This window comes from Castanea sativa, chromosome 6 (genome assembly GCF_040712315.1).
Source record: "Castanea sativa cultivar Marrone di Chiusa Pesio chromosome 6, ASM4071231v1".
NCBI lineage: Eukaryota > Viridiplantae > Streptophyta > Magnoliopsida > Fagales > Fagaceae > Castanea > Castanea sativa.
The window spans coordinates 60,905,618-60,924,640 of NC_134018.1; the positions used below are offsets into that span (position 1 = coordinate 60,905,618).

At 37.3% G+C, this 19,023-nt stretch overlaps 1 protein-coding gene across 1 annotated transcript in view; it reads left to right on the forward strand.

Annotated features, from left to right (window-relative positions):
• Positions 1 to 18,718, forward strand: part of LOC142641534 (callose synthase 7-like) — a 66,393-nt gene extending 47,675 nt beyond the window's left edge. Inside the window, exons 36-42 of the mRNA XM_075815971.1 lie at positions 4,575 to 4,658; positions 12,018 to 12,130; positions 12,205 to 12,434; positions 13,136 to 13,933; positions 14,046 to 14,096; positions 16,063 to 16,248; positions 18,348 to 18,718. Coding sequence (XP_075672086.1) covers positions 4,575 to 4,658; positions 12,018 to 12,130; positions 12,205 to 12,434; positions 13,136 to 13,933; positions 14,046 to 14,096; positions 16,063 to 16,248; positions 18,348 to 18,581 — 1,696 coding nt within the window. The 3' untranslated portion in view covers positions 18,582 to 18,718. The remainder of the gene's footprint in view (positions 1 to 4,574; positions 4,659 to 12,017; positions 12,131 to 12,204; positions 12,435 to 13,135; positions 13,934 to 14,045; positions 14,097 to 16,062; positions 16,249 to 18,347) is intronic.
• Positions 18,719 to 19,023: the final 305 nt, after the last annotated feature.

The following is a 19,023-nucleotide window of genomic DNA, read 5'->3' on the forward strand; positions in this document are numbered from 1 at the left end:
AGCCTAACAAGCTAGTTTCTTCCAAAATATCCAACACGTACTTCTTTAGATCGTGCTACCTCAATACCCAAGAAATAACAAAGTACCTAGATCCTTAGTTCGAAAGGAGTTTTGAAGGTATCTCTTCAAATCATCAATACCATTCTTGTCATCACTAGTGATTATAGTATCATCAACATATACTATCAACAAAATTTTTCCTGTTGCAGAGGTATGAGAAAACAAAGTGATTATAGTGGCAGCGTTGCAATCCAAACTTAAACACTACTTCACCGAATTTTCCAAACCAAGCTTTGGGAGAATGCTTAAGACCATAGATGGCCTTATGTAACCTACACACTTTTCCAGACTCTCCCTAAGCAAAAAACCCAAGTGGTTGCTCCATATACACCTCTTCCTTCAAATTGTCATTCAAGAAGGCATTTTTAACATCTAACTAAAATAATGGCCAGCCCAAATTTACAGCCAAGGAGATCATAATCTGAACAGAAGAAATTTTAGCAACAAGTAAGGATGTCTCGGCATAGTTGACACTGTATAACTGAGTATACCATTTGGCAACCAAGCGAGCCTTCAAACGTTCAATAGAATCATCAAGCAAATACTTCACAATATACACCCAACGGCAACCAACAATAGTTTTCCCTGGAGGACGAGTGACGGAAGACCAAGTAGCATTTTTAGATAGGGTAAACATTTCTGCCTCCATGGCAGACTTCCAACCAGAGATGGACATAGCCTCTTAGACAGACTTAGGAACAACTGTAGAATTCAAGGATGTGGTAAAAACATGGATAGATGAAGATAAATGACCATAAGAGACAAACTAAGAGATAGGATGAGAGGTACAAGAACGCTTACCTTTGCTCAAAGCAATTAGAAGAGAGGCAGGATAAGAAGGCAGATCACTAGGCGGGAAAGACGTTTCTGTTGGAGGTTTCTGCCAACGACGATACACCTGGAGTGGTGTCTGAGGAGATTTAGTAAGAGACACAGGTGGTAGGAAAGGAAGACAAGGAGGAGAAATGTCACTAGCAACTGAAGGAGAGAAAAAGGATTGAGATTCATCAAATGTTACTTCAGCAGTAATGAAACGATGATGAAGAGTAGGTGAGTAACATCGGTATCCCTTTTGAGTATGAGAATACTCAAGAAAAACACATTTAATGGATCTAGGATCAAGTTTGTCACTCCCTGGACCTAAGAGATGAACATAGAACACACAACCAAAGATCTTAGGAGGTAGATGAAACATAGGTGCATTAGGAGAAATCACATTATAAGGGATCTGACCAACTAGAACAGTGGATGGCATACGATTAATCAGTTGATAGGCAGTGAGAACAGCATCACTCCAATATGATTTGGGAACATGCATATAAAACATTAAGGCACGAGTGACCTCTAACAAATGACGCATTTTGCATTCAACAACACCATTTTGTTGTGGAGTAAGGAGGCATGAAGATTGGTGAATTATACCATGATCATCCAAAAATTGAGACAAAGATGTATAAAATATTCATGACCATTATCAGACAGAAAAATACGAAGTGAAGCATTAAATTGAGTCTTTATTTCCATATAAAATGATTTGAAAATTGAGTACAATTCAGATCTTTCTTTCGTAAGATAAAGATAGGTGACTCTAGAATAATCATCAACAAAAGTGACAAAATATCTAAATCCCAACAATGAGGGAGTGTTTATTGGACCCCAAATATAAGAATGAACTACATGAAAGGGCAAGGTATATGGGCTGATGTGTGTGAAGATTAGTTGGAATGGATGACATATCTGTTGACATGGGGATGGTGGAGGATTTGTGGGATAGTAATGGGGGATAGGTGTGTTGGTAAAGGGAAGATGAGCCGCTGCTTGTAGCTCAATTGGCCATAAAAATGCCTTTAGAGGTTCCACAGATTTTGGTGCAGGAAGATGAGGGTCGGGACAAGGGAGATAGTAAGCAGCTATTACAGTGGGTCATTAAAAGGATAAAAGCTCTTGGAATATCTGTGGGCACTTCTCTGGAGGGCCTTGAGTAGCAGGTTACGGGCCTATTTCTAGCTATTGAAGCAAGGAAAAAAAATCAGATGCAAGAAGAAAGCACTCAGAAGAAATTGGCATAGGGAGGTTTGGAAGGGGAGTCGAGGGTTGAGAAGTCTCTTGTGCTCTTGGAATTATGAGAACAGATCACCAAAGGCAGCGAGCGTTACTAGGATGAGGGCTGCAACTCTATATCATTGAATATTAAAATCATCCCTTCGAATGTTAGGGGGCTAAAAAATATAGCTTTGTGAAGGTTTGTGCCACATTGCATAATGTGGTGTATTTGGAGGGAACAAAATGATAGAGGTTTTGAGGTATGCAAACGTTCTATTCTCGAGATTAAGTCAATCTTCTTTCGTATTTTACTCGAGTGGAGTTTAGCTTTACAAACTTTTTCATGTTTTTCTATCTCTAATTTGTTTGGATCATTGTTATTTGGGATCTTGATTGTATTGTTCCCATAGTACATTTCTAGTGTACTTGGGTCTGTTTTTGTTTTCAATAAAATCTTCGTTACTTTTATATGAAAAAAGACAATCTAGGGTATCATATTTATCTAAAGCTTTAAATGCCTAATATTTTCTCCTCCATGCCATGCAAGCAGCTTATGGGTTCCTAATTTGACTTTTTATAGGATTGTTGTTAATGGTGTTAAAAAACATTTCTAGTGTCTCCAGTGCAATTCATCACAAAATAATTCCCCATCAAAATGATTTCTGATGTGTTGTTATAATGCTAGAATAAATTGAAATTGTATAACTATTCATAGAATAATTGTATGTTTAACTTGTCTTTGAGTTTCTGCCACACGTAACCCTCCGAAGTTTGAGACTTACATCACTTGCTGAGAAAGATGAAATTTGGTGCCAAAATTCCGAAACCCTTAATAATTGCCATATTGGGCTTAAAGTCAACCATTTATTTACAAGAGAGAAAGGAATCACTTGTTTTGGGGATTTTTTCTAGAGCGACAAATTGACAATGGTACAATGTCGAATGTAACATAATTTTATTTTGAAATAAAACCCCTAAAGCATTGAAGGTTTTATTATTATTATTATTATTTTAATAAAAAAAAGAAGCTAATTTCCCTTTCACTCTTAAAAAGGGCAATGTTAGGAACAAAATTACCTTCACCACCTTTTTCACTTGTTAAGGTTGCAAGTTGGAGGCAATTTTCAAAGTAGCAGTGTGAGGGAGGGCAATATAGTAAGTTAACACACGTTTGTAACATATTAACAAAATAGCATCTCGAGTTTTAGAAACTCGAGTTCCATTTTAAAACTCGAGTTTCAAACACTCGCTTTGTACTTGATGACGTGTACGGAAATTTCAAAAAATGCCAAATAGATCTCGAGTCTATAAGACTCGAGTTTTACAAAATCAAAGTCAAGTCTTGCAGACTCGATTTTCTTGGTGGAAAATGTGGAAATTGAGTCTGTAAGACTCGAGTTCCACACACAGACCAACAACAAAGAGACCCAGAGACCAGAACGACGTTGAATGAAAAAACCCATCCCATACCACCACCAATCCAACACTGCGAAAATTTTACACGAGTAGCTCCGGTCAGCTCGCGATCCCAACACCCACTCACCGACACCAAGCGCTAATCACGTGCATATATAGGAGTATTATTCTATTGTCTCTGACAACATTTTCATTTCCGACAAATACAAGAAATGGCGTCAACGTACAGAGATCAGACGGCGGAGCAGATCACTCTCGGAGGCTCTGAAGTAGATCAGAGGAATCACAACCGTTCATCATCAACGAAGATCATCAAGAAGAAGAAGAAACCCATAACGATCTGACGACGGAGGCTGGAGGAGATGGGACTGATTTTGGTAATAATTCTGGGTTGCTGCAGATCCATAATTTTGGGTGTCACTGCTTATGTTCTTGGAGAAATGGGTTGCCTTCGTTTGAGGGTTTGAGATCCACTGAAAAAACAGGGGAAGAAGAAGAAGGTAGAGGCGAAAGGGAAAATGGTGGAAATCGAGTTTTTAAAACTCGATTTCCACGTGGAATTTTTTCCACATCGGCTTCCAGTGCTTGGGTCTCGAGTTTTATAAACTTGAGTTCTACTATTAATCTCGAGTTTCTAAAACTCGAGATGCCAGTTTTCCACTTTGTTTTTCAACAGAACAACTAACGATATTCTTATAAAATTAAAGTTAAATGAAAAAAAAAATCTTGCAAGTTGTAATTGAAGAAACATTAATTTCACATGGGACCATCACTAAGACCACTTTTATTATGCTCTAATCACAATTTATCACATCAATAGTTGTGAAAAGTTATGTATCATTATCCTTGATGTTTAAAAAATGTTTGAAGTGAGAGATAAATGGACAACTGGCTTGTCCTAAGGCTTGTGGCATGGAGGGAGTACCAACGAATTTTTGTGTTTTCATACCTTAGTGTAAGGGCTGGTAATGGCAATGATGCAAATCACACTACAAGAAATGTCACACTGAAATTTCTTAGTATATGTGCTTATCTTTTTCCCTTTTATTTTGCAGATTTTCATCACTTGCACAGTTTGTGTCCAATCAGGAGACCGGTTTTGTAACTATTGGGCAACGAATTTTGGCAGATCCTCTTAGGTGAGCATGAATTTTACTTCCAAAAACTGGAACGTGTACTTGTGATTCCATTTATATATACACATTTTTTTTAAGGGAGGGGGTGGGGGTGGGGGTGGGGGGCAAGGGGACCATTCTTAGTCATTTAGTTATTTTTGTCTTATAGATCAATATTGCTCCAAGCCTAAAGAAATCAAACTAACTTTTGTAGCACTTAACTTTATTGTCAAAATACACAAGTTAAAGCGACCCCCGAGAGAATATTGTTACAATGATGTGGCAAATTGGGGGTTGCAGTTACCTCAACTAGTAATGTTTTTTGTTGTTGAGCAAAGGACCTGGGTTAGAATCCCACTTACACCGAAACCAATTGATGTCTTGGCATGATGATAAAGAGCAATCATCATAGATTGTACGCTATAAGTTCAGATTCAATTGTATTGATAAAAAAAAGAAGTTTGTGTCAAGTTTGGATGAATCCATGTCTGTAGATTTCATGAGTATTCATATATTGTACTTAACCCAAGATGGCAAGTTATTATTAACTAACATTTGCCAATGTTTCATAAGTATTTGCCATTGTATTAAACTCTATATAAATACTAAATTAGGGATACCTCTTCGACAGTTATGATATTATTTTTGTATTTGCATATAAGTTGTAGTTTGAATAGCTTCTTTCCATCAAAACAGTCTGAAAAAAGTTTAGAAAAATTGGGTTTGAAACCAGTTTTCAAAGAACAATTTTTGCATTATTTGGGTTTGGCTCCCATATTTTAGAACAGCTTTCCAAGAACTTGAAAAAAGAAAAGAAAAAGTTTGTCCTCATTCTACTAGGCGTAGAAGGCCAAACCTATCAAAACCAAAGTCTCTTTTTTTGTTTTTTGGCAAAACTTAGATACTACCTTAGATACTGTTCCTTAGGCTTCCCTCTTAAATTTTAGCGGAGTATCCAAAATAAAGAATTCAATAAATGGCTTTAAAAGTATTAACACCGTCTTTTTTTTTTTTTTTTCCTTCCCTTTCTTCTTTTGCTTTTTCCCGAGAAAACTAGATGTGATGTAGCCACCTTCTATCCTTAGGACAGCCAACCAACCCCCCCTTTACTCTTAGGACTGACAGCCAGCCACCCTCTACAAGCCAAACAACCAAGCACTCTTTCTGACCTCTTAGGGTAGGCAGACAACCATTTATTTTGACTTCTTAGATTTGCCATGTATCCTCTTTAATTTCAACTTTGACTTATGTGTTGACAGCTAGCCTAACTGTAACTATTAGCTAGTTTTTTTTTCTAGTAGTTAAGATTATAAATAGGCTTGTTATGTAAGAGAAGAATCAATTTTTTATTTTATTTTATATATAACTTAACTTAGTTTCAGACCTGGACAGAAAATCTGTTTCTCCAGCTTTTATCTGCAATTGCAGCTTTGGTTCTTAATTCTAAGACAATTCTAGTTCAAGTTCTCAATTATTTGATCTTAATTTCCATCATTTGGTATTAGAGCACAGATCTGGTCCTCTTTTTCCCTACTAATTTTATCATTTGAACCCTAGGTTTCCTTCTTGTTGTTGTTGTTGTTGTTGTTTTTGTTTTTTTTTTTTTTTTTTTTCTCTCCTAGAATTCAAATCTAGGTTCCTTGTACCAATCAAATTTGTATTGTGCTGCTGTTGTTGCTGCAAAATATCACGTATTGGTCACTTGTGTTGTTGCTTCTATTTGCAATTTTTCAAAGATTGTGAAGCTTCTAATGGCCCAAAGAAGGAGAGGAAGGAAATCACATGGATGTTGGGGAAGGACTTGAAGCCAACCCCTGGTGGGAAGAAATGGTGGACAAAATCAGACTATAGAAAGGAGATGAGATTGCTGAATTAAGGAGACAAGTTGTGTCACTTATGGAGGTGGTGCAATGTATGCGGCCTCCTCATGAAGCTACTGATGAGTTCGATGACTCATTCTCATCTTGAGAATCCTTTTAGAGTTCCTCCAAGGGGTAGGCCTTATGTGGAAAGAAATGAGCCAAAGCTTGACTACAACTTCAAGGTTGAAATTCCAAAATTTCAGGGGCATCTCAAACCAGAAGACTTTGTAGATTGGCTTAATACCGTTGAGAAAGTATTTGATTATTATGAAGTTATGGACAAAAAGAAAGTGAAGCTAGTTGCTATTTGCCTTAAGGAGAGAGCTTCCGCTTGGTGGGAACAATTGCAAATTTCTCGCCAACGAAGTGATGAAATCAAGATCAAGAGTTGGGAGAAGATGAAGAAAAAGCTCCATGAGCAATTTCTTCCTTTCAACTACACCCAATCACTCTACAAAGACCTACACAACCTTCAGCAAGAAGGTAGTGTAGAGGAGTATGTGGAGGCGTTTCACCAACTTGTAGTAAGAGTAGATTTGAATGAAAGTGAAGAACAAATGGTTGCAAGGTACTTGAGTGAAGCCATTATCCAAGATGTTGCTAGCCTTCAATCATTGTGGAATGTGTTGGAAGCCTACAGTCAGGCTTCATTGATGGAGAAACAGCAAACTAGGTCTGCTTTAAGTTTAAGGTTTGGACAGTGGGGTTCGAGGTCTGATCAGGGGATTTCTAACCAATATAAGGATGGGAATTTGAGTGCAATGGGGGAGGAGAGACTTCTGGGGATGAGCAGCAAGCAACAGGCCAATCTGCTACTACAGCCTCAAAACAGTCTCAAACAACCACTATTGGCGGGGGTAGACAGCAACAAGTGGGTAATTACAAATGTTTGAAGTGTGGAGAGCTGGGGCATCGATCTTTGGATTGTAGGAAGAAGGCTCTTATGTTGGAGGAAGTAAAAGAGCTGGAGCATGAAGATGGATAACCCATTTTTGATCAACCTTCAAATGAGGTTGGTGGTAATTTTGAAGAAGAAGAGAGCTTGACACTTGTGATGAGGAAGACTCTTCTTGCTCATCAACTCAATTCCAAAGAAAATTGGTTGAGAACCAATATTTTTTTATACAATTTGCAGCATTGGAGCAAGAGTTTGTAATATGATCATTGATGGGGGAAGTTGTGAAAATGTAGTCTCTCAAGAGGTGGTTGATAAGTTGAAGCTTGCTACTCAAGATCACTCACACCCTACTTTCTTGGTTCAAGAAGGGTAATGAGGTTAAAGTAATAAAGCGTTGCTTGCTGCCATTTTCTATCTAGAAGAAATATTTTGATGAAGTTTGGTGTGATGTAGTACCAATCAATGCGTGCCATATCCTTCTTGGAAGACATTGGCAATATGATTGCCAAATGATGCATGATGGGAAGAACACCTATACCTTAAGCAAAGACAATCAACAATGCACTTTGCTGCTAATGTAGGAAAATGTGACTTCTAAATCCTCTACAACCTCTTTACTTGTTTCTAAAAGCTTCATTCAATAAAGTGAAGATAGTTGGTACATTTTGGCGTTAATTCTAGTCAACACAGCGGCTGGAACTAATGTTCCTAGTGCTGTCACTGAGTTATAACAACAAAATGGTGATGTTTTCCCCCTACCACCCGACTTGCCTCCTATACGAGACATTTAATATGGCACTGATTTGGTTCTGGGAGCACCCCTTCCAAACAAGGCAGCATATCGTATTGCTCCAAAGGAGAAGGAAGAGTTGCAAAAACAAGTTCACGAGCTTTTTGATAGAGGCTACATTTGGGATAGTATTAGCCCTTGTGCGGTACCTACTCTCTTGACTCCTAGGAAGGATGGCTCTGGGAGGATGTTTGTGAATAGTATAGCTATCAACAAGATCACAATCACGTATCGTTTTCCAATTCCTAGATTGGATGACATGCTAGATTGCTTGGAGGGTTCGAGGGTGTTTTCCATGATTGATTTGCTAAATGTGTATCATCAAATTTGAATTTGCTTGGGAAATGAATGAAAGAGGGCCTTTAAGACACATCATGGATTATTTGAATGGCTTGTTATGCTATTTGGTTTGACAAATACACCTAGCTCTTTCGTATGGGTGATTTTGAATAAGAAAAGGTGTTCTCATGGTTCCTGCTCTGAGTTGGGAGCAAGGAAAGTGGGTCCATGCAAAGTGTTGACTAAAATCAACAACAATACCTACACAGTTCAACTACCCCCCCTCCCCCCCAACGTCTAAATATTCCTAATGCCTTGAATGGGAAGCAGTTGAAGCCTTTTTTCCCAACTACCCCCCCCGGGCGTCTAAGAGTAGCCTTTCTTATTTATAGATACATAAGCAAGCTGCTAATTGGCTAGAGTGTTAGTTACAAGAACCTACTATGTGATTAGCCAAAGCCCAACAAAAATCTCTAACTAATAGGCTATTGCACTTATCACTAATAATCTATCAACTAACTAACTTTTTGTTATGGGTGGAATGATCTACTTACCATACAACATAAGCACTAGTAAACAACTAGCTAGAAAATGAATTGCATTAGGATTGTCCCTCTTTGGAACGCACTTGTCCTTAAGTGTGACTAGTTGTAAGATGATTTGGTGCATGACAGGACAACAAGTGATGCACATTGAAACTGTTAGAGGTATGCATATGATCTGGTAGTTCCACTGATCTGCATTCTCATTAGTTGCTGTATTAAGCCGTTGCATCATGCTAGAGATTAAGGTCTGTTGCTGCTTTGTGTCAAGGTTGCATGTGTAAGCACCTTTGTAGATGCTCTTGCATCCAACTTTCTTCATTTTGACCATTGGTTTGGGACTAGCTTTCCCCTTCTTTGGCTGCAATGTGTAACGATCTCCTTTCTTGTATAAGTTGGATGCGTTTCTCCTTCCACTCGAAATGGTTTGATATGGACATAATCCTTCACACCCAAGTAAGAGATGGCAAACATCCATGGTTGTCACATCACAAAGAACATAATCTTGAAAGTCATTAATTAAGAACACTAAGCACTTTCTAGAATCTCTAACTTCACCTCCTTTCTTGAAGCAAGATAGCTTTTGTGGTTGGGGCTGGTCTTGATTCTTCGATTCAAGATTGTTAAAAACTTTTTGTGACACCATATCCTCATAACCACTTCTTCTAAGCCACTCATCATCCTCCATCTCTTTCTTTGGAACTTGCAAGATGTTTGTTACTAATTATAAATCCTCTTCTTCCTCTATATGAGCATCTACTTCTTCTTCCACGTATTGATCATATATGGGTTCTTGAATGCATTCCCCTCCTCTATTGTCTTCAATTATCAATACACTATTACACATTTCTTCTTCTTCTTCATATATTGGAAATTCTTCATCTTACTGGTCTTCACAACCTTCTATCATCAAAGCTTTACCCTTGCCTTAAGCTTAACTCCCCCTTTCTTGCATTCGGTGGCCTTGTGCCCAGCTTCTCCACACTTGTAGCACTTAAATGTAAAAATTTGTGCTGATTTAGGACTGGTTTGACTGTACTAGAAGTTGAAGGCAAGCCTGTAATGTCAATCTTGAAAGGCTATGCACTATTAGTAGTTGGCCTTGATGTATTCGCTAGGGCTTTATTTTGTGGATGAGGTTGTTGGCCGAACCATGTAATCTCTTGAATCTCCTCTTTTTCTTGCTTCTCTATAGTATTTTATTCTCGTCTTTAACAAGAAGCATAATAATAAGGCTAAGGATACAACAAATTCATCACCTAGCCAAAGTTCCAGCGCTAAAGTCAAAATTTAAAAGCTCCATTCTAAAACTTGAGGACAAGTTTTCCTTTAGAGGGGGACTGATGCGGGAAATGTGATGGCCTATTGTTTAGGCTAGATAGAATTTGGAAATGAGAGTTGCTTAGAAAAAATGATAGGAGGTTAGGCACCTATGTAAAGAGCACAAAATCTTAATGAAAGGCTCTCAAGGATTATTTTCATTCACAACTAAAAGACCTTTTTCAAAATGCTTATACGTGGATATTTGTAGCCTAGTGGTTAGTTATTGGTGGTGACATCATCCATAATTAAGTGAAATTTATCACATATTAGAATACAATTGTAACATATTAGTCGCATGCTATATTTAATATAGGACTTGGCTTCTACTTCTAACAACTTCCTAAAATCTAGCATGCGCATGTGCGTCTAACTAATTTTCCCTCCAATTGTCAAACACAACAATAAACTTGGCACATGCGGATTTAGCTACAATAACAACATGGGACATGTAATATACAGTCCTTAGGCTTTGTTGGCCTTGTGCCAGTCACCATACCATGTCACCCCCTTGAGCCATGTCACCATGCCATGTCACCCCCTTGAGCCATGTCACCATGCCATGTCAACATCTTCCATGCATTGCACTAGACTCTTGCATCATTTTGGCCTGGTTTTGCACTCTCTAAAATGTTTGTGGGTGAATTTGGGAAAATTGGTGAATAAAATTATTGGTTTGCCTTCTTTGTGTTGTTGGGTACCAATAGTCAAAAACATTTCATTGCTCCATTATGGCTTCCAACATTTTGATAACACTTCCAAATTCACTTGGGACGGACTCTTGATATATTCATTACGCTACATGTTGAGTTGAGATGGATGTCGTGAATGGTGCCCAAAATTTGAAACTTTCTTCGTATTTCTCAAACTCGAGGTTTTTACTATATTTGAACTGATTTGTGGTGCAAGTGAGACTTCCCATAGTGATTTGTAGTAACTTTTCATTTTGATTGACTATACATTTATGATGGTTATAATAAGTTCCAATCCACAAAACTTGTCTATCAATAGCCTACTTGATGAGTGATGGTAGTCATTAGAATTTGTTCTTTTCTTTTATAAGTATGTTACATTGACAAGCTTGCTATGGTACCATGTCCCTTTGGAGGGTGAATCCTCTACCAGACGTCCTAATTATAGATGCACAAATACCATTTCATAACATACATGATCCTATAACAAAGAATAATCTCTATTCAAAAAGTAATTATTTTAGTGATTACAATGACATGTTACTCCCTCGTCTCGCATAGTAGTGGATCCCATTAATTAAATTCTTAATGGGATCCACCTTCCACCTTTTAGTTGAGAGGTCAAAGGAGGGTACTATTTTGTTGTACTTTAGAAGTAGTTAATAATTTTCCCTATTTAAGATGTATGACAACTTGTAGAGTTGTGTTTATTGAGTTGTTTTAATTCAAGATATATATGGGTAGCCTATCACTATTCCCCATGGCAAGATATACAGTATATGAGGGTGCAACATTTTTTTGGTGTGTTCACCCCATTCCTTCAAGTTACATATGCACCTAGTTGATTTTGAATCCAAGACCTCACTTCCATCTCATTATCATGAAAGAGGTAAGTTTCATTTGAACTAGAGCTCATTGGCATGAATGACTTAGTTTAATTCTAACTGGTGTTTCTGCACTCTTATTGTTTGTCTATTAAATGCTCTGGGTAACTATGCAGGGTGCGATTCCATTATGGTCATCCAGATATATTTGATAGAATCTTCCACATAACAAGGGGTGGCATAAGCAAAGCTTCAAAAAAAATTAACCTAAATGAGAACATATTTGCAGGTAGTTTCTGGTTCATTAAAGATGACTGACTAATTTGTATTATTTGCTCACTTATATTGGATTCATTTCCTTAGGATTAAATTCCACCTTGCGTGGAGGATTTATAACACATCATGAGTATATCCAAGTAGGCAAGGGGCGTGATGTGGGGATGGCTGAAATATCCCTTTTTGAGACTCAGGTTGCAGATGGAAATGGAGAGCAGACACTTAGCCGTGATGTTCATCGTCTTGGGCATCGATTTGACTTCTATAGGATGCTGTCATTCTACTTCACAACAGTCGGTTTCTATTTTAGTTGCATGGTATGTTAGCCAAGCTAGTTTCCTTCTAATAATCTCTTTTTAGACTGCCAATATAGTTGAAACTCTGGTAACTTATACATGACTAGAACGTGCTTGCAAATTTTGTCACCAGGTTACTTTGGGGTGAATAGTAACCTGATGTAGATTCCAACCTTTTCTTTAGTTTGTCAAGAGACTTGTGGTTCAGTGGTCTCTTCCATTAGTTTCCCACTTGGTGTGAGAAGTGTTTTTTATTTTATTTTGTGAGTCATCCAACCAACATCATGAATGTTATTTTAGGGGGTGTGGTCAAGTTTTATTTCTTAATTGTCAGTTGGGTCTGGTAGTAAACAAAACATTGAGCTAAAATTAACAGAACACAAACCCATTGATTATGAAATTGATTGATGAATATTAATATTATCAGGTATAAAAAGGGCCTGCCGTAATTATCAGTTAGATTTTCTGGCAGGTTTGTGTCTTATGTGTAGGGATTGCTATAAGAGTTTATATTTCCCAAACAAGGAATAAAATGACCACAAAAAACAAAAAAGCTTATTTACATGATTATAAGGTACCAACCACCAGTTTATACGGGCTACAGGGTAGTGTTTATTGTCTTCCCACTTCACACATGATGATTTTCTACAAACCCCTGTTCATGTTGTGTATAAATATTAAATATAAGTTTACAGCTTCATTTGGATATTTTGTTCTTTCAGTTGACCGTGCTTACTATATATGTATTTCTATATGGACGTATGTACATGGTTTTGAGTGGAATGGAGAAAGAGATCCTAAAGAATCCAAGCATACAACAAAGCAAGGCCCTTGAAGAGGCTTTGGCTACCCAATCCATTTTCCAATTTGGCTTATTGATAATGCTGCCCATGGTTTTGGAAATTGACCTGGAACAAGGATTTCGTACTGCCCTCGGGGATTTTATCACTATGCAACTACAACTGGTTTCTATATTCTTTACGTTCCAACTTGGAACAAAAGCACATTATTATGGGGGAACAATCTTGCATGCAGGTTTTAAATGTAAAGCTACTGGCCGAGGATTTTTTGATTTTCATGCAAAGTTTGTTGATAACTACATACAGTACTCACGAAGTCACTTTGTGAAGGGATTGGAGCTGTTTATTCTACTGATCATATATGAAGGTTATAGGAAATTGTATCACACATCATATCTTGATGCATTCATCACTTTCTCTATGTGGTTTCTTGATGTTTCCTGGTTGTTTGCTCCTTTCGTTTTCAATCCATCTGGTTTTGACTGGCTAAAGACAGTAGATGATTGGACACATTGGAAGATGTGGATGGGAAATCGTGGTGGAATTGGGATTCCTCGTGACAAAAGTTGGGAAACATGGTGGAATGAAGAACATGAACACCTCATATACACGACTATCAGGGGGAGAGTGCTTGAGATAATACTTGCATTTCGCTTCTTTGTTTACCAGTATGGAATTGTCTACCATCTTCATATAGCTCATCACAGCAAAAGCTTGCTGGTAAAATTTCTTATTTCCTACAATCATGGTTGTCTCTTGGACAACCAAAGTATGTTTAGGTTTATGGAACTAGCTTACAACCTTCTTACTTTTACTTCAACTTTCTTCGTAGGTTTACGGACTTTCTTGGTTGGTTTTGGTGACTGCTCTTCTCGTCTTAATGGTATACAAATGGAACTCACTGATATACAGTAAATAATGTCGAAGGAATTAGTTTAAATGAAACTGTTCTAGCTTAAATAATTGCTCAAACCAAATAACAAATATAATTTCAATGTTGGTGTTGAAATTCAAACTCTCTCACTGTTAGGTTTCTGATCTACCTTAACATATATTTTATTACTTTTAAATAGTCATTAATGGGTAAATTATAAGTATGCTCATATGAGTGGCAAAAATAGCAAAATGATACATTTTAACTAAATTATGTATATAAACACTCCCCTTTAAGCTGATTAAAAGATATTTCTCATGCCCAGCTTGCTTGATATTGTATGAAAGGCTCTACTAGATACTTCTTTAGTTAAGATGTCAACTAGTTGGTCCCCAATCTTCACAAATGAAGTACAGCTAATGCCATCATCTAGCTTCTCCTCAATGAAGTTTCTGTCAATCTCAACATGTTTGGTCCTATCATGTTGTATAGGGTTATGAGTGATATTAATTGCTTCTCTGTTCAATACAATTGCATAGGTTGCGTAGTAAAGCATTGCTGTACACTAGCCTCTTTTGGCTCAAAAGGCTGTTGGTGACATGCCAAGTTTCATGTACCTAGTTAGCTTTCAAGTTGTTGGGGTCTCAGGAACACATTTTCATTTCCTCCAAACCTTGAACTCCCAATTTTCCCAGTGAAAACTCATGAGCTTGGACCATGAGATGAAGACTTGAGACATGTTGCTTCTTGATAAATCATAGGTCAGCAAAAATTGCAGTCTTCTCATGTCCTCCTTGAGCTTCGGTCGTGGCTTCTCCAAGCTTTGCTTGAAACTCCTAAAGTAAATGGGTCTCTTTCCAAAAGTTGGTGAATGTGGCTTGACAAGTGAGAGAGAATGAGAGCTCTTTTTCTTTTCTTCATGAGCTGTCAGCATCGGGTGTAGGCATGAAAAAGATATTTGACCCCTTTGCAGGTGTCAAATCTCCCTTGTTTGCGTTTTGTTTTGTAGTGATGAGGTTTTTGGTCCTTTCCTGTTTATGTCCCATGTGGCCAACAAGTTTCTCTTCATGAAGTTTCGATTCCTTAGTAAGGTTAGCCTTAGGAAATTGGGTCATCTTTTAGCTCAAGTAGATATGAAGTTTGGGCCTTTATGATATATGCATGGGCCTTGCAATTTCAATGGCCCAAGTAACTTAACTAGCCTTTGAAGAGAGTTTCTCCTAGGACCCATCACGTGTAAATATACTCTTACTGGTGGGTCCATTATGAAGTGAGGAGAAAGTTGAGAGACACGTGCAAAAATAATCACCCACTAACACCTTGAGAGTAGTGGTAGAATATTGATATGATTATTTTTGCACAAATATCTCTCAATTATTATATTTGATACAGTTGATGTTGTATCATTTGATACAAAATACTTTTTACTTCTTTTGGTTCAATTTTATTCCCAAAAATCAGTTGTTATTTTGGTAAGGTTTTGCGGATGTGGCATAGGCTCTGTCCAATGAGATTGCAACAAGGGCTAGGGGAAAAAAAGCAGCTGAGTAGGGCTTATGATCTTTCTCTGTCGCTGTCTTCTCTTTATTTCTTCTTAATATGGGTTTTAAACAGAGTCGGAGATTGAACAGTAGGGAAAAGCAAAGCTACAGATACATATATAGTATAAGCTAAAACCTATTGCACCCGCACTATCACATGTCTGTACACACTTGCGAAAAACAACTGAAATTGTGTGTTGAAGACATGAATTCCAACTTGAAATTGTGTCTTCAGCACACGATGTCAGTTTTTTGAATGTATATGGACGTGTGTATGCAGTTAATACTAACCTATAGTATATACTGTCCAATTTTTTTCTTGCCTCTTTATATTTTATATTTTTATTTTTGCATTTATTGTTTATATTATAGTTTTGAATCATACATATTCATCTGTGATTTTTCTGTCTGCATTCTTCCCATGTTGCTCTCAGATGGTGCCAATGGGTAGGAAACGTTTTGGTACCGACTTTCAGCTCATGTTCAGGATTCTCAAAGCGCTTTTGTTCCTTGGCATCATGTCAATGGTGACTGTCCTTATTTTTTTACATTGGCTCACTATATCAGATTTATTTGCTGCTATCCTTGCCTTCATGCCCACAGGATGGGGCCTTCTTCTTGTAAGTTCAATTTTAAAGAATAAAAAAAAAGAAGTGTGAAATTCTGTGTATTCTTATAGTAGAAAGAATGCAATACGTTGTGAATATTTAGATAAACCATGCCATTTTCCCTAAAAGCATCCTGCCTTTTTGAAAATGCCATTAATTTAACAGCACATTAACTTCGAATCAGTGTGCATTAATTTTTAAACATGGTTGCACTTGCATATTATTCAAGAAAGCATTACAAATTCTTCTGTGTAATCTTTTAGTGACAACATATGCTGCTCTTTTCTTCGCTGTATTTGCTCTGGCCCAAGAAAGTTATCAAGTAATCATATTCTTTCATGGTTTTTGCATTGATTCTTTGTTTGCCATCGGACACCGATCAATTTCGTTCCACCATTGAGTAGATCTTGCCTCCACTGGCAAGTAGATCAAATGGGGGTTACCTTGCCGTTTGATTTTGGTTGGAGAGACAGAGAGATGTATGTTTTTTTGTTTTTAAATAAACCACGTTCATTAGTTGATTTATGTCCAGTGCAGCAGTAGCATAAGAATTTTGTTTATATAAATATATTGGTGTTCTGAAGTATTGAACAAATTTGCTCACTGTTTAATAAACTAACTAATCTTTATAGCAAATGGTGAAAATATTAAAATACTTGTTCTGTGTAGTGTCTGATGTTGTTTCCCTCTATGGAAAAAGTCCTTTCCCCTCAGTCGGGTGTTCGTTGTCATCTTTTTTTCTTTTTCCTTCTACTTCTTGACTACATAATCATTTTCTCTTGAACTTCCACTTTTTTTTTTTGGCTTTTGGAATTTCATATCCCCTACATCTTCTATTTGGTTTGGCTTTTTTTTAGGAAGAAGTCAGTACATAGGTAGAGTTACTATTCTCTAAAACTATCTCTCTTTCTTGGAAGGAAACCTCCTGCTTTCGTTAGAATCCACTTTAGAAGTTAATGCAAGAATCCAAAAATAGTACGTGGTCGTTAAGAAAATAGCAGAAGTTGGGAGATTTTTGAAGTTAATTTAGCTGGAGGTGGGGAGGTGGTCTGGCGTTGGTAAATGGTTTTACTTTAGATAGACAGCCTCTGGAGGAACACTGGATTCAATTAAAAAATATTAGAGATTGTTGGAGTTATGCTTCAACTGTGGGAGATTAGGTTATCCAAGGGCCAGTTGTCACAGGAAAGATGGGGTTGCAAGGACGTTATGCAATCCAAGGGGCAAATTTCCAAAACCCTTTAGATTTGAGGAAACATGGGTAAGGATAGTAGCTACTCAGAGGTAATTAGGGATGATTGGTGTCTGGAGGTCAGAGGTCCACCCCAATATAGGCTGCTGTGTAAGCTTAAGGCAACCAAAAATAAGTTGAGATTTTGGAACCACTTTTCCTTTGGGAATATACAGTCTAATTGTAAATCTGTAAAGGATGCCTTAGAAAGTATTCAATTACAGGAATCTGAAGCAAATGATGTAGAGAGGAAATTAAGCTTGGAGTATAATGAATTATTAAAAAGGAAAGAGATATTGTGGTGGTAAAAATCTAGACTAGAATGGTAAGTGGTAACAACTCGTAATGATGTAACCATAAACCCATTCCTTCCGCCTCACAACAATAATGAGGAAGAACTCAATCGATTTTAAAAAAAACTTGAATGGGGAATGGGATTCTGGAAGAGATGAGGTGGGACTTGTTTCTTGGGCTTCTACAAAGAAGTCAAGGATCTCTTGACCTGTATAAAAACTGAAGAAGTGAATCAGCTACTTTGCTTTATCCCTATAGTTGAGGAGATTAGGGGCACTGTGTTTAGTCTTGGGTCCAACAAGTTTCCAGGCCCAAATGCATCACAATGTATGTTGTATGTTTTATATTTCCCAGAAATTCAAACTAGACTTAGACTTCCAATTTATTGAATTTGAAAGCTTCTATGTTTGCACTACGATTTGTTACGTTTTTTGAGTGTTGTGCTTCCTGAAACTACGTGACCGTTTCTTATTTTAGCTCATGAGTGGCTTGTTTCTTAGAAAGATATATAGTTTGGACTAGACGTTTTTCTCCTGATGAATTGTGATTCACTAAATCAATGATTCCTTTATCTTGTCCTTTCAAGATTGGGCAGGCATGCAGGCCATTGTTGAAGGGGGTAGGACTCTGGGATTCCTTAGTGGAGCTAGCGAGAGCATATGATTACATAATGGGGTTGGTGATCTTCATGCCATTAACCTTTTTGTCTTGGTTCCCATTTGTGTCAGAGTTCCAGACACGCATGCTCTTCAATCAAGCATTTAGTAGAGGCCTCCAGTTTTCAAGAATTCTTGCAGGAAGGAAGGACAAAATAAGTTGAAGCATTTAGTAGAGGCCTCCAGGACTCATCACAATGATATCGTATTTGTTAAAGTCACAGATCTTTTTTTTTTTTTCGACATTTAATTTGGTGATTTTTGTAATATTCCCTTCATGAAAATTATTGTGACATGTTATCGAGGATTTTTTTTTTCTCTCTCTCTCTCACCCCCCTCCCCATCCCATTTTTCCCCTAATTAACCTTCCTCTTTCAATTTTTTTTTTCTTTGGGGGGGGGGGGGGGGGTTTAAACATTAAGCATTGGGAAGAACCAAGGACATCAACAACACTTAGATTATGTTTAGTAACAGTTTTTGTTTTCCATTTAAAAAAAACTTGTTTTTGGGAATATAAAAAGAAAACAATTTTGTTGTATTTTTGAAATAAAAAATATGTTTAGTTAGTTTAAATTGAAAAGATAGTTTTTTGAAGAAAAAATAAAA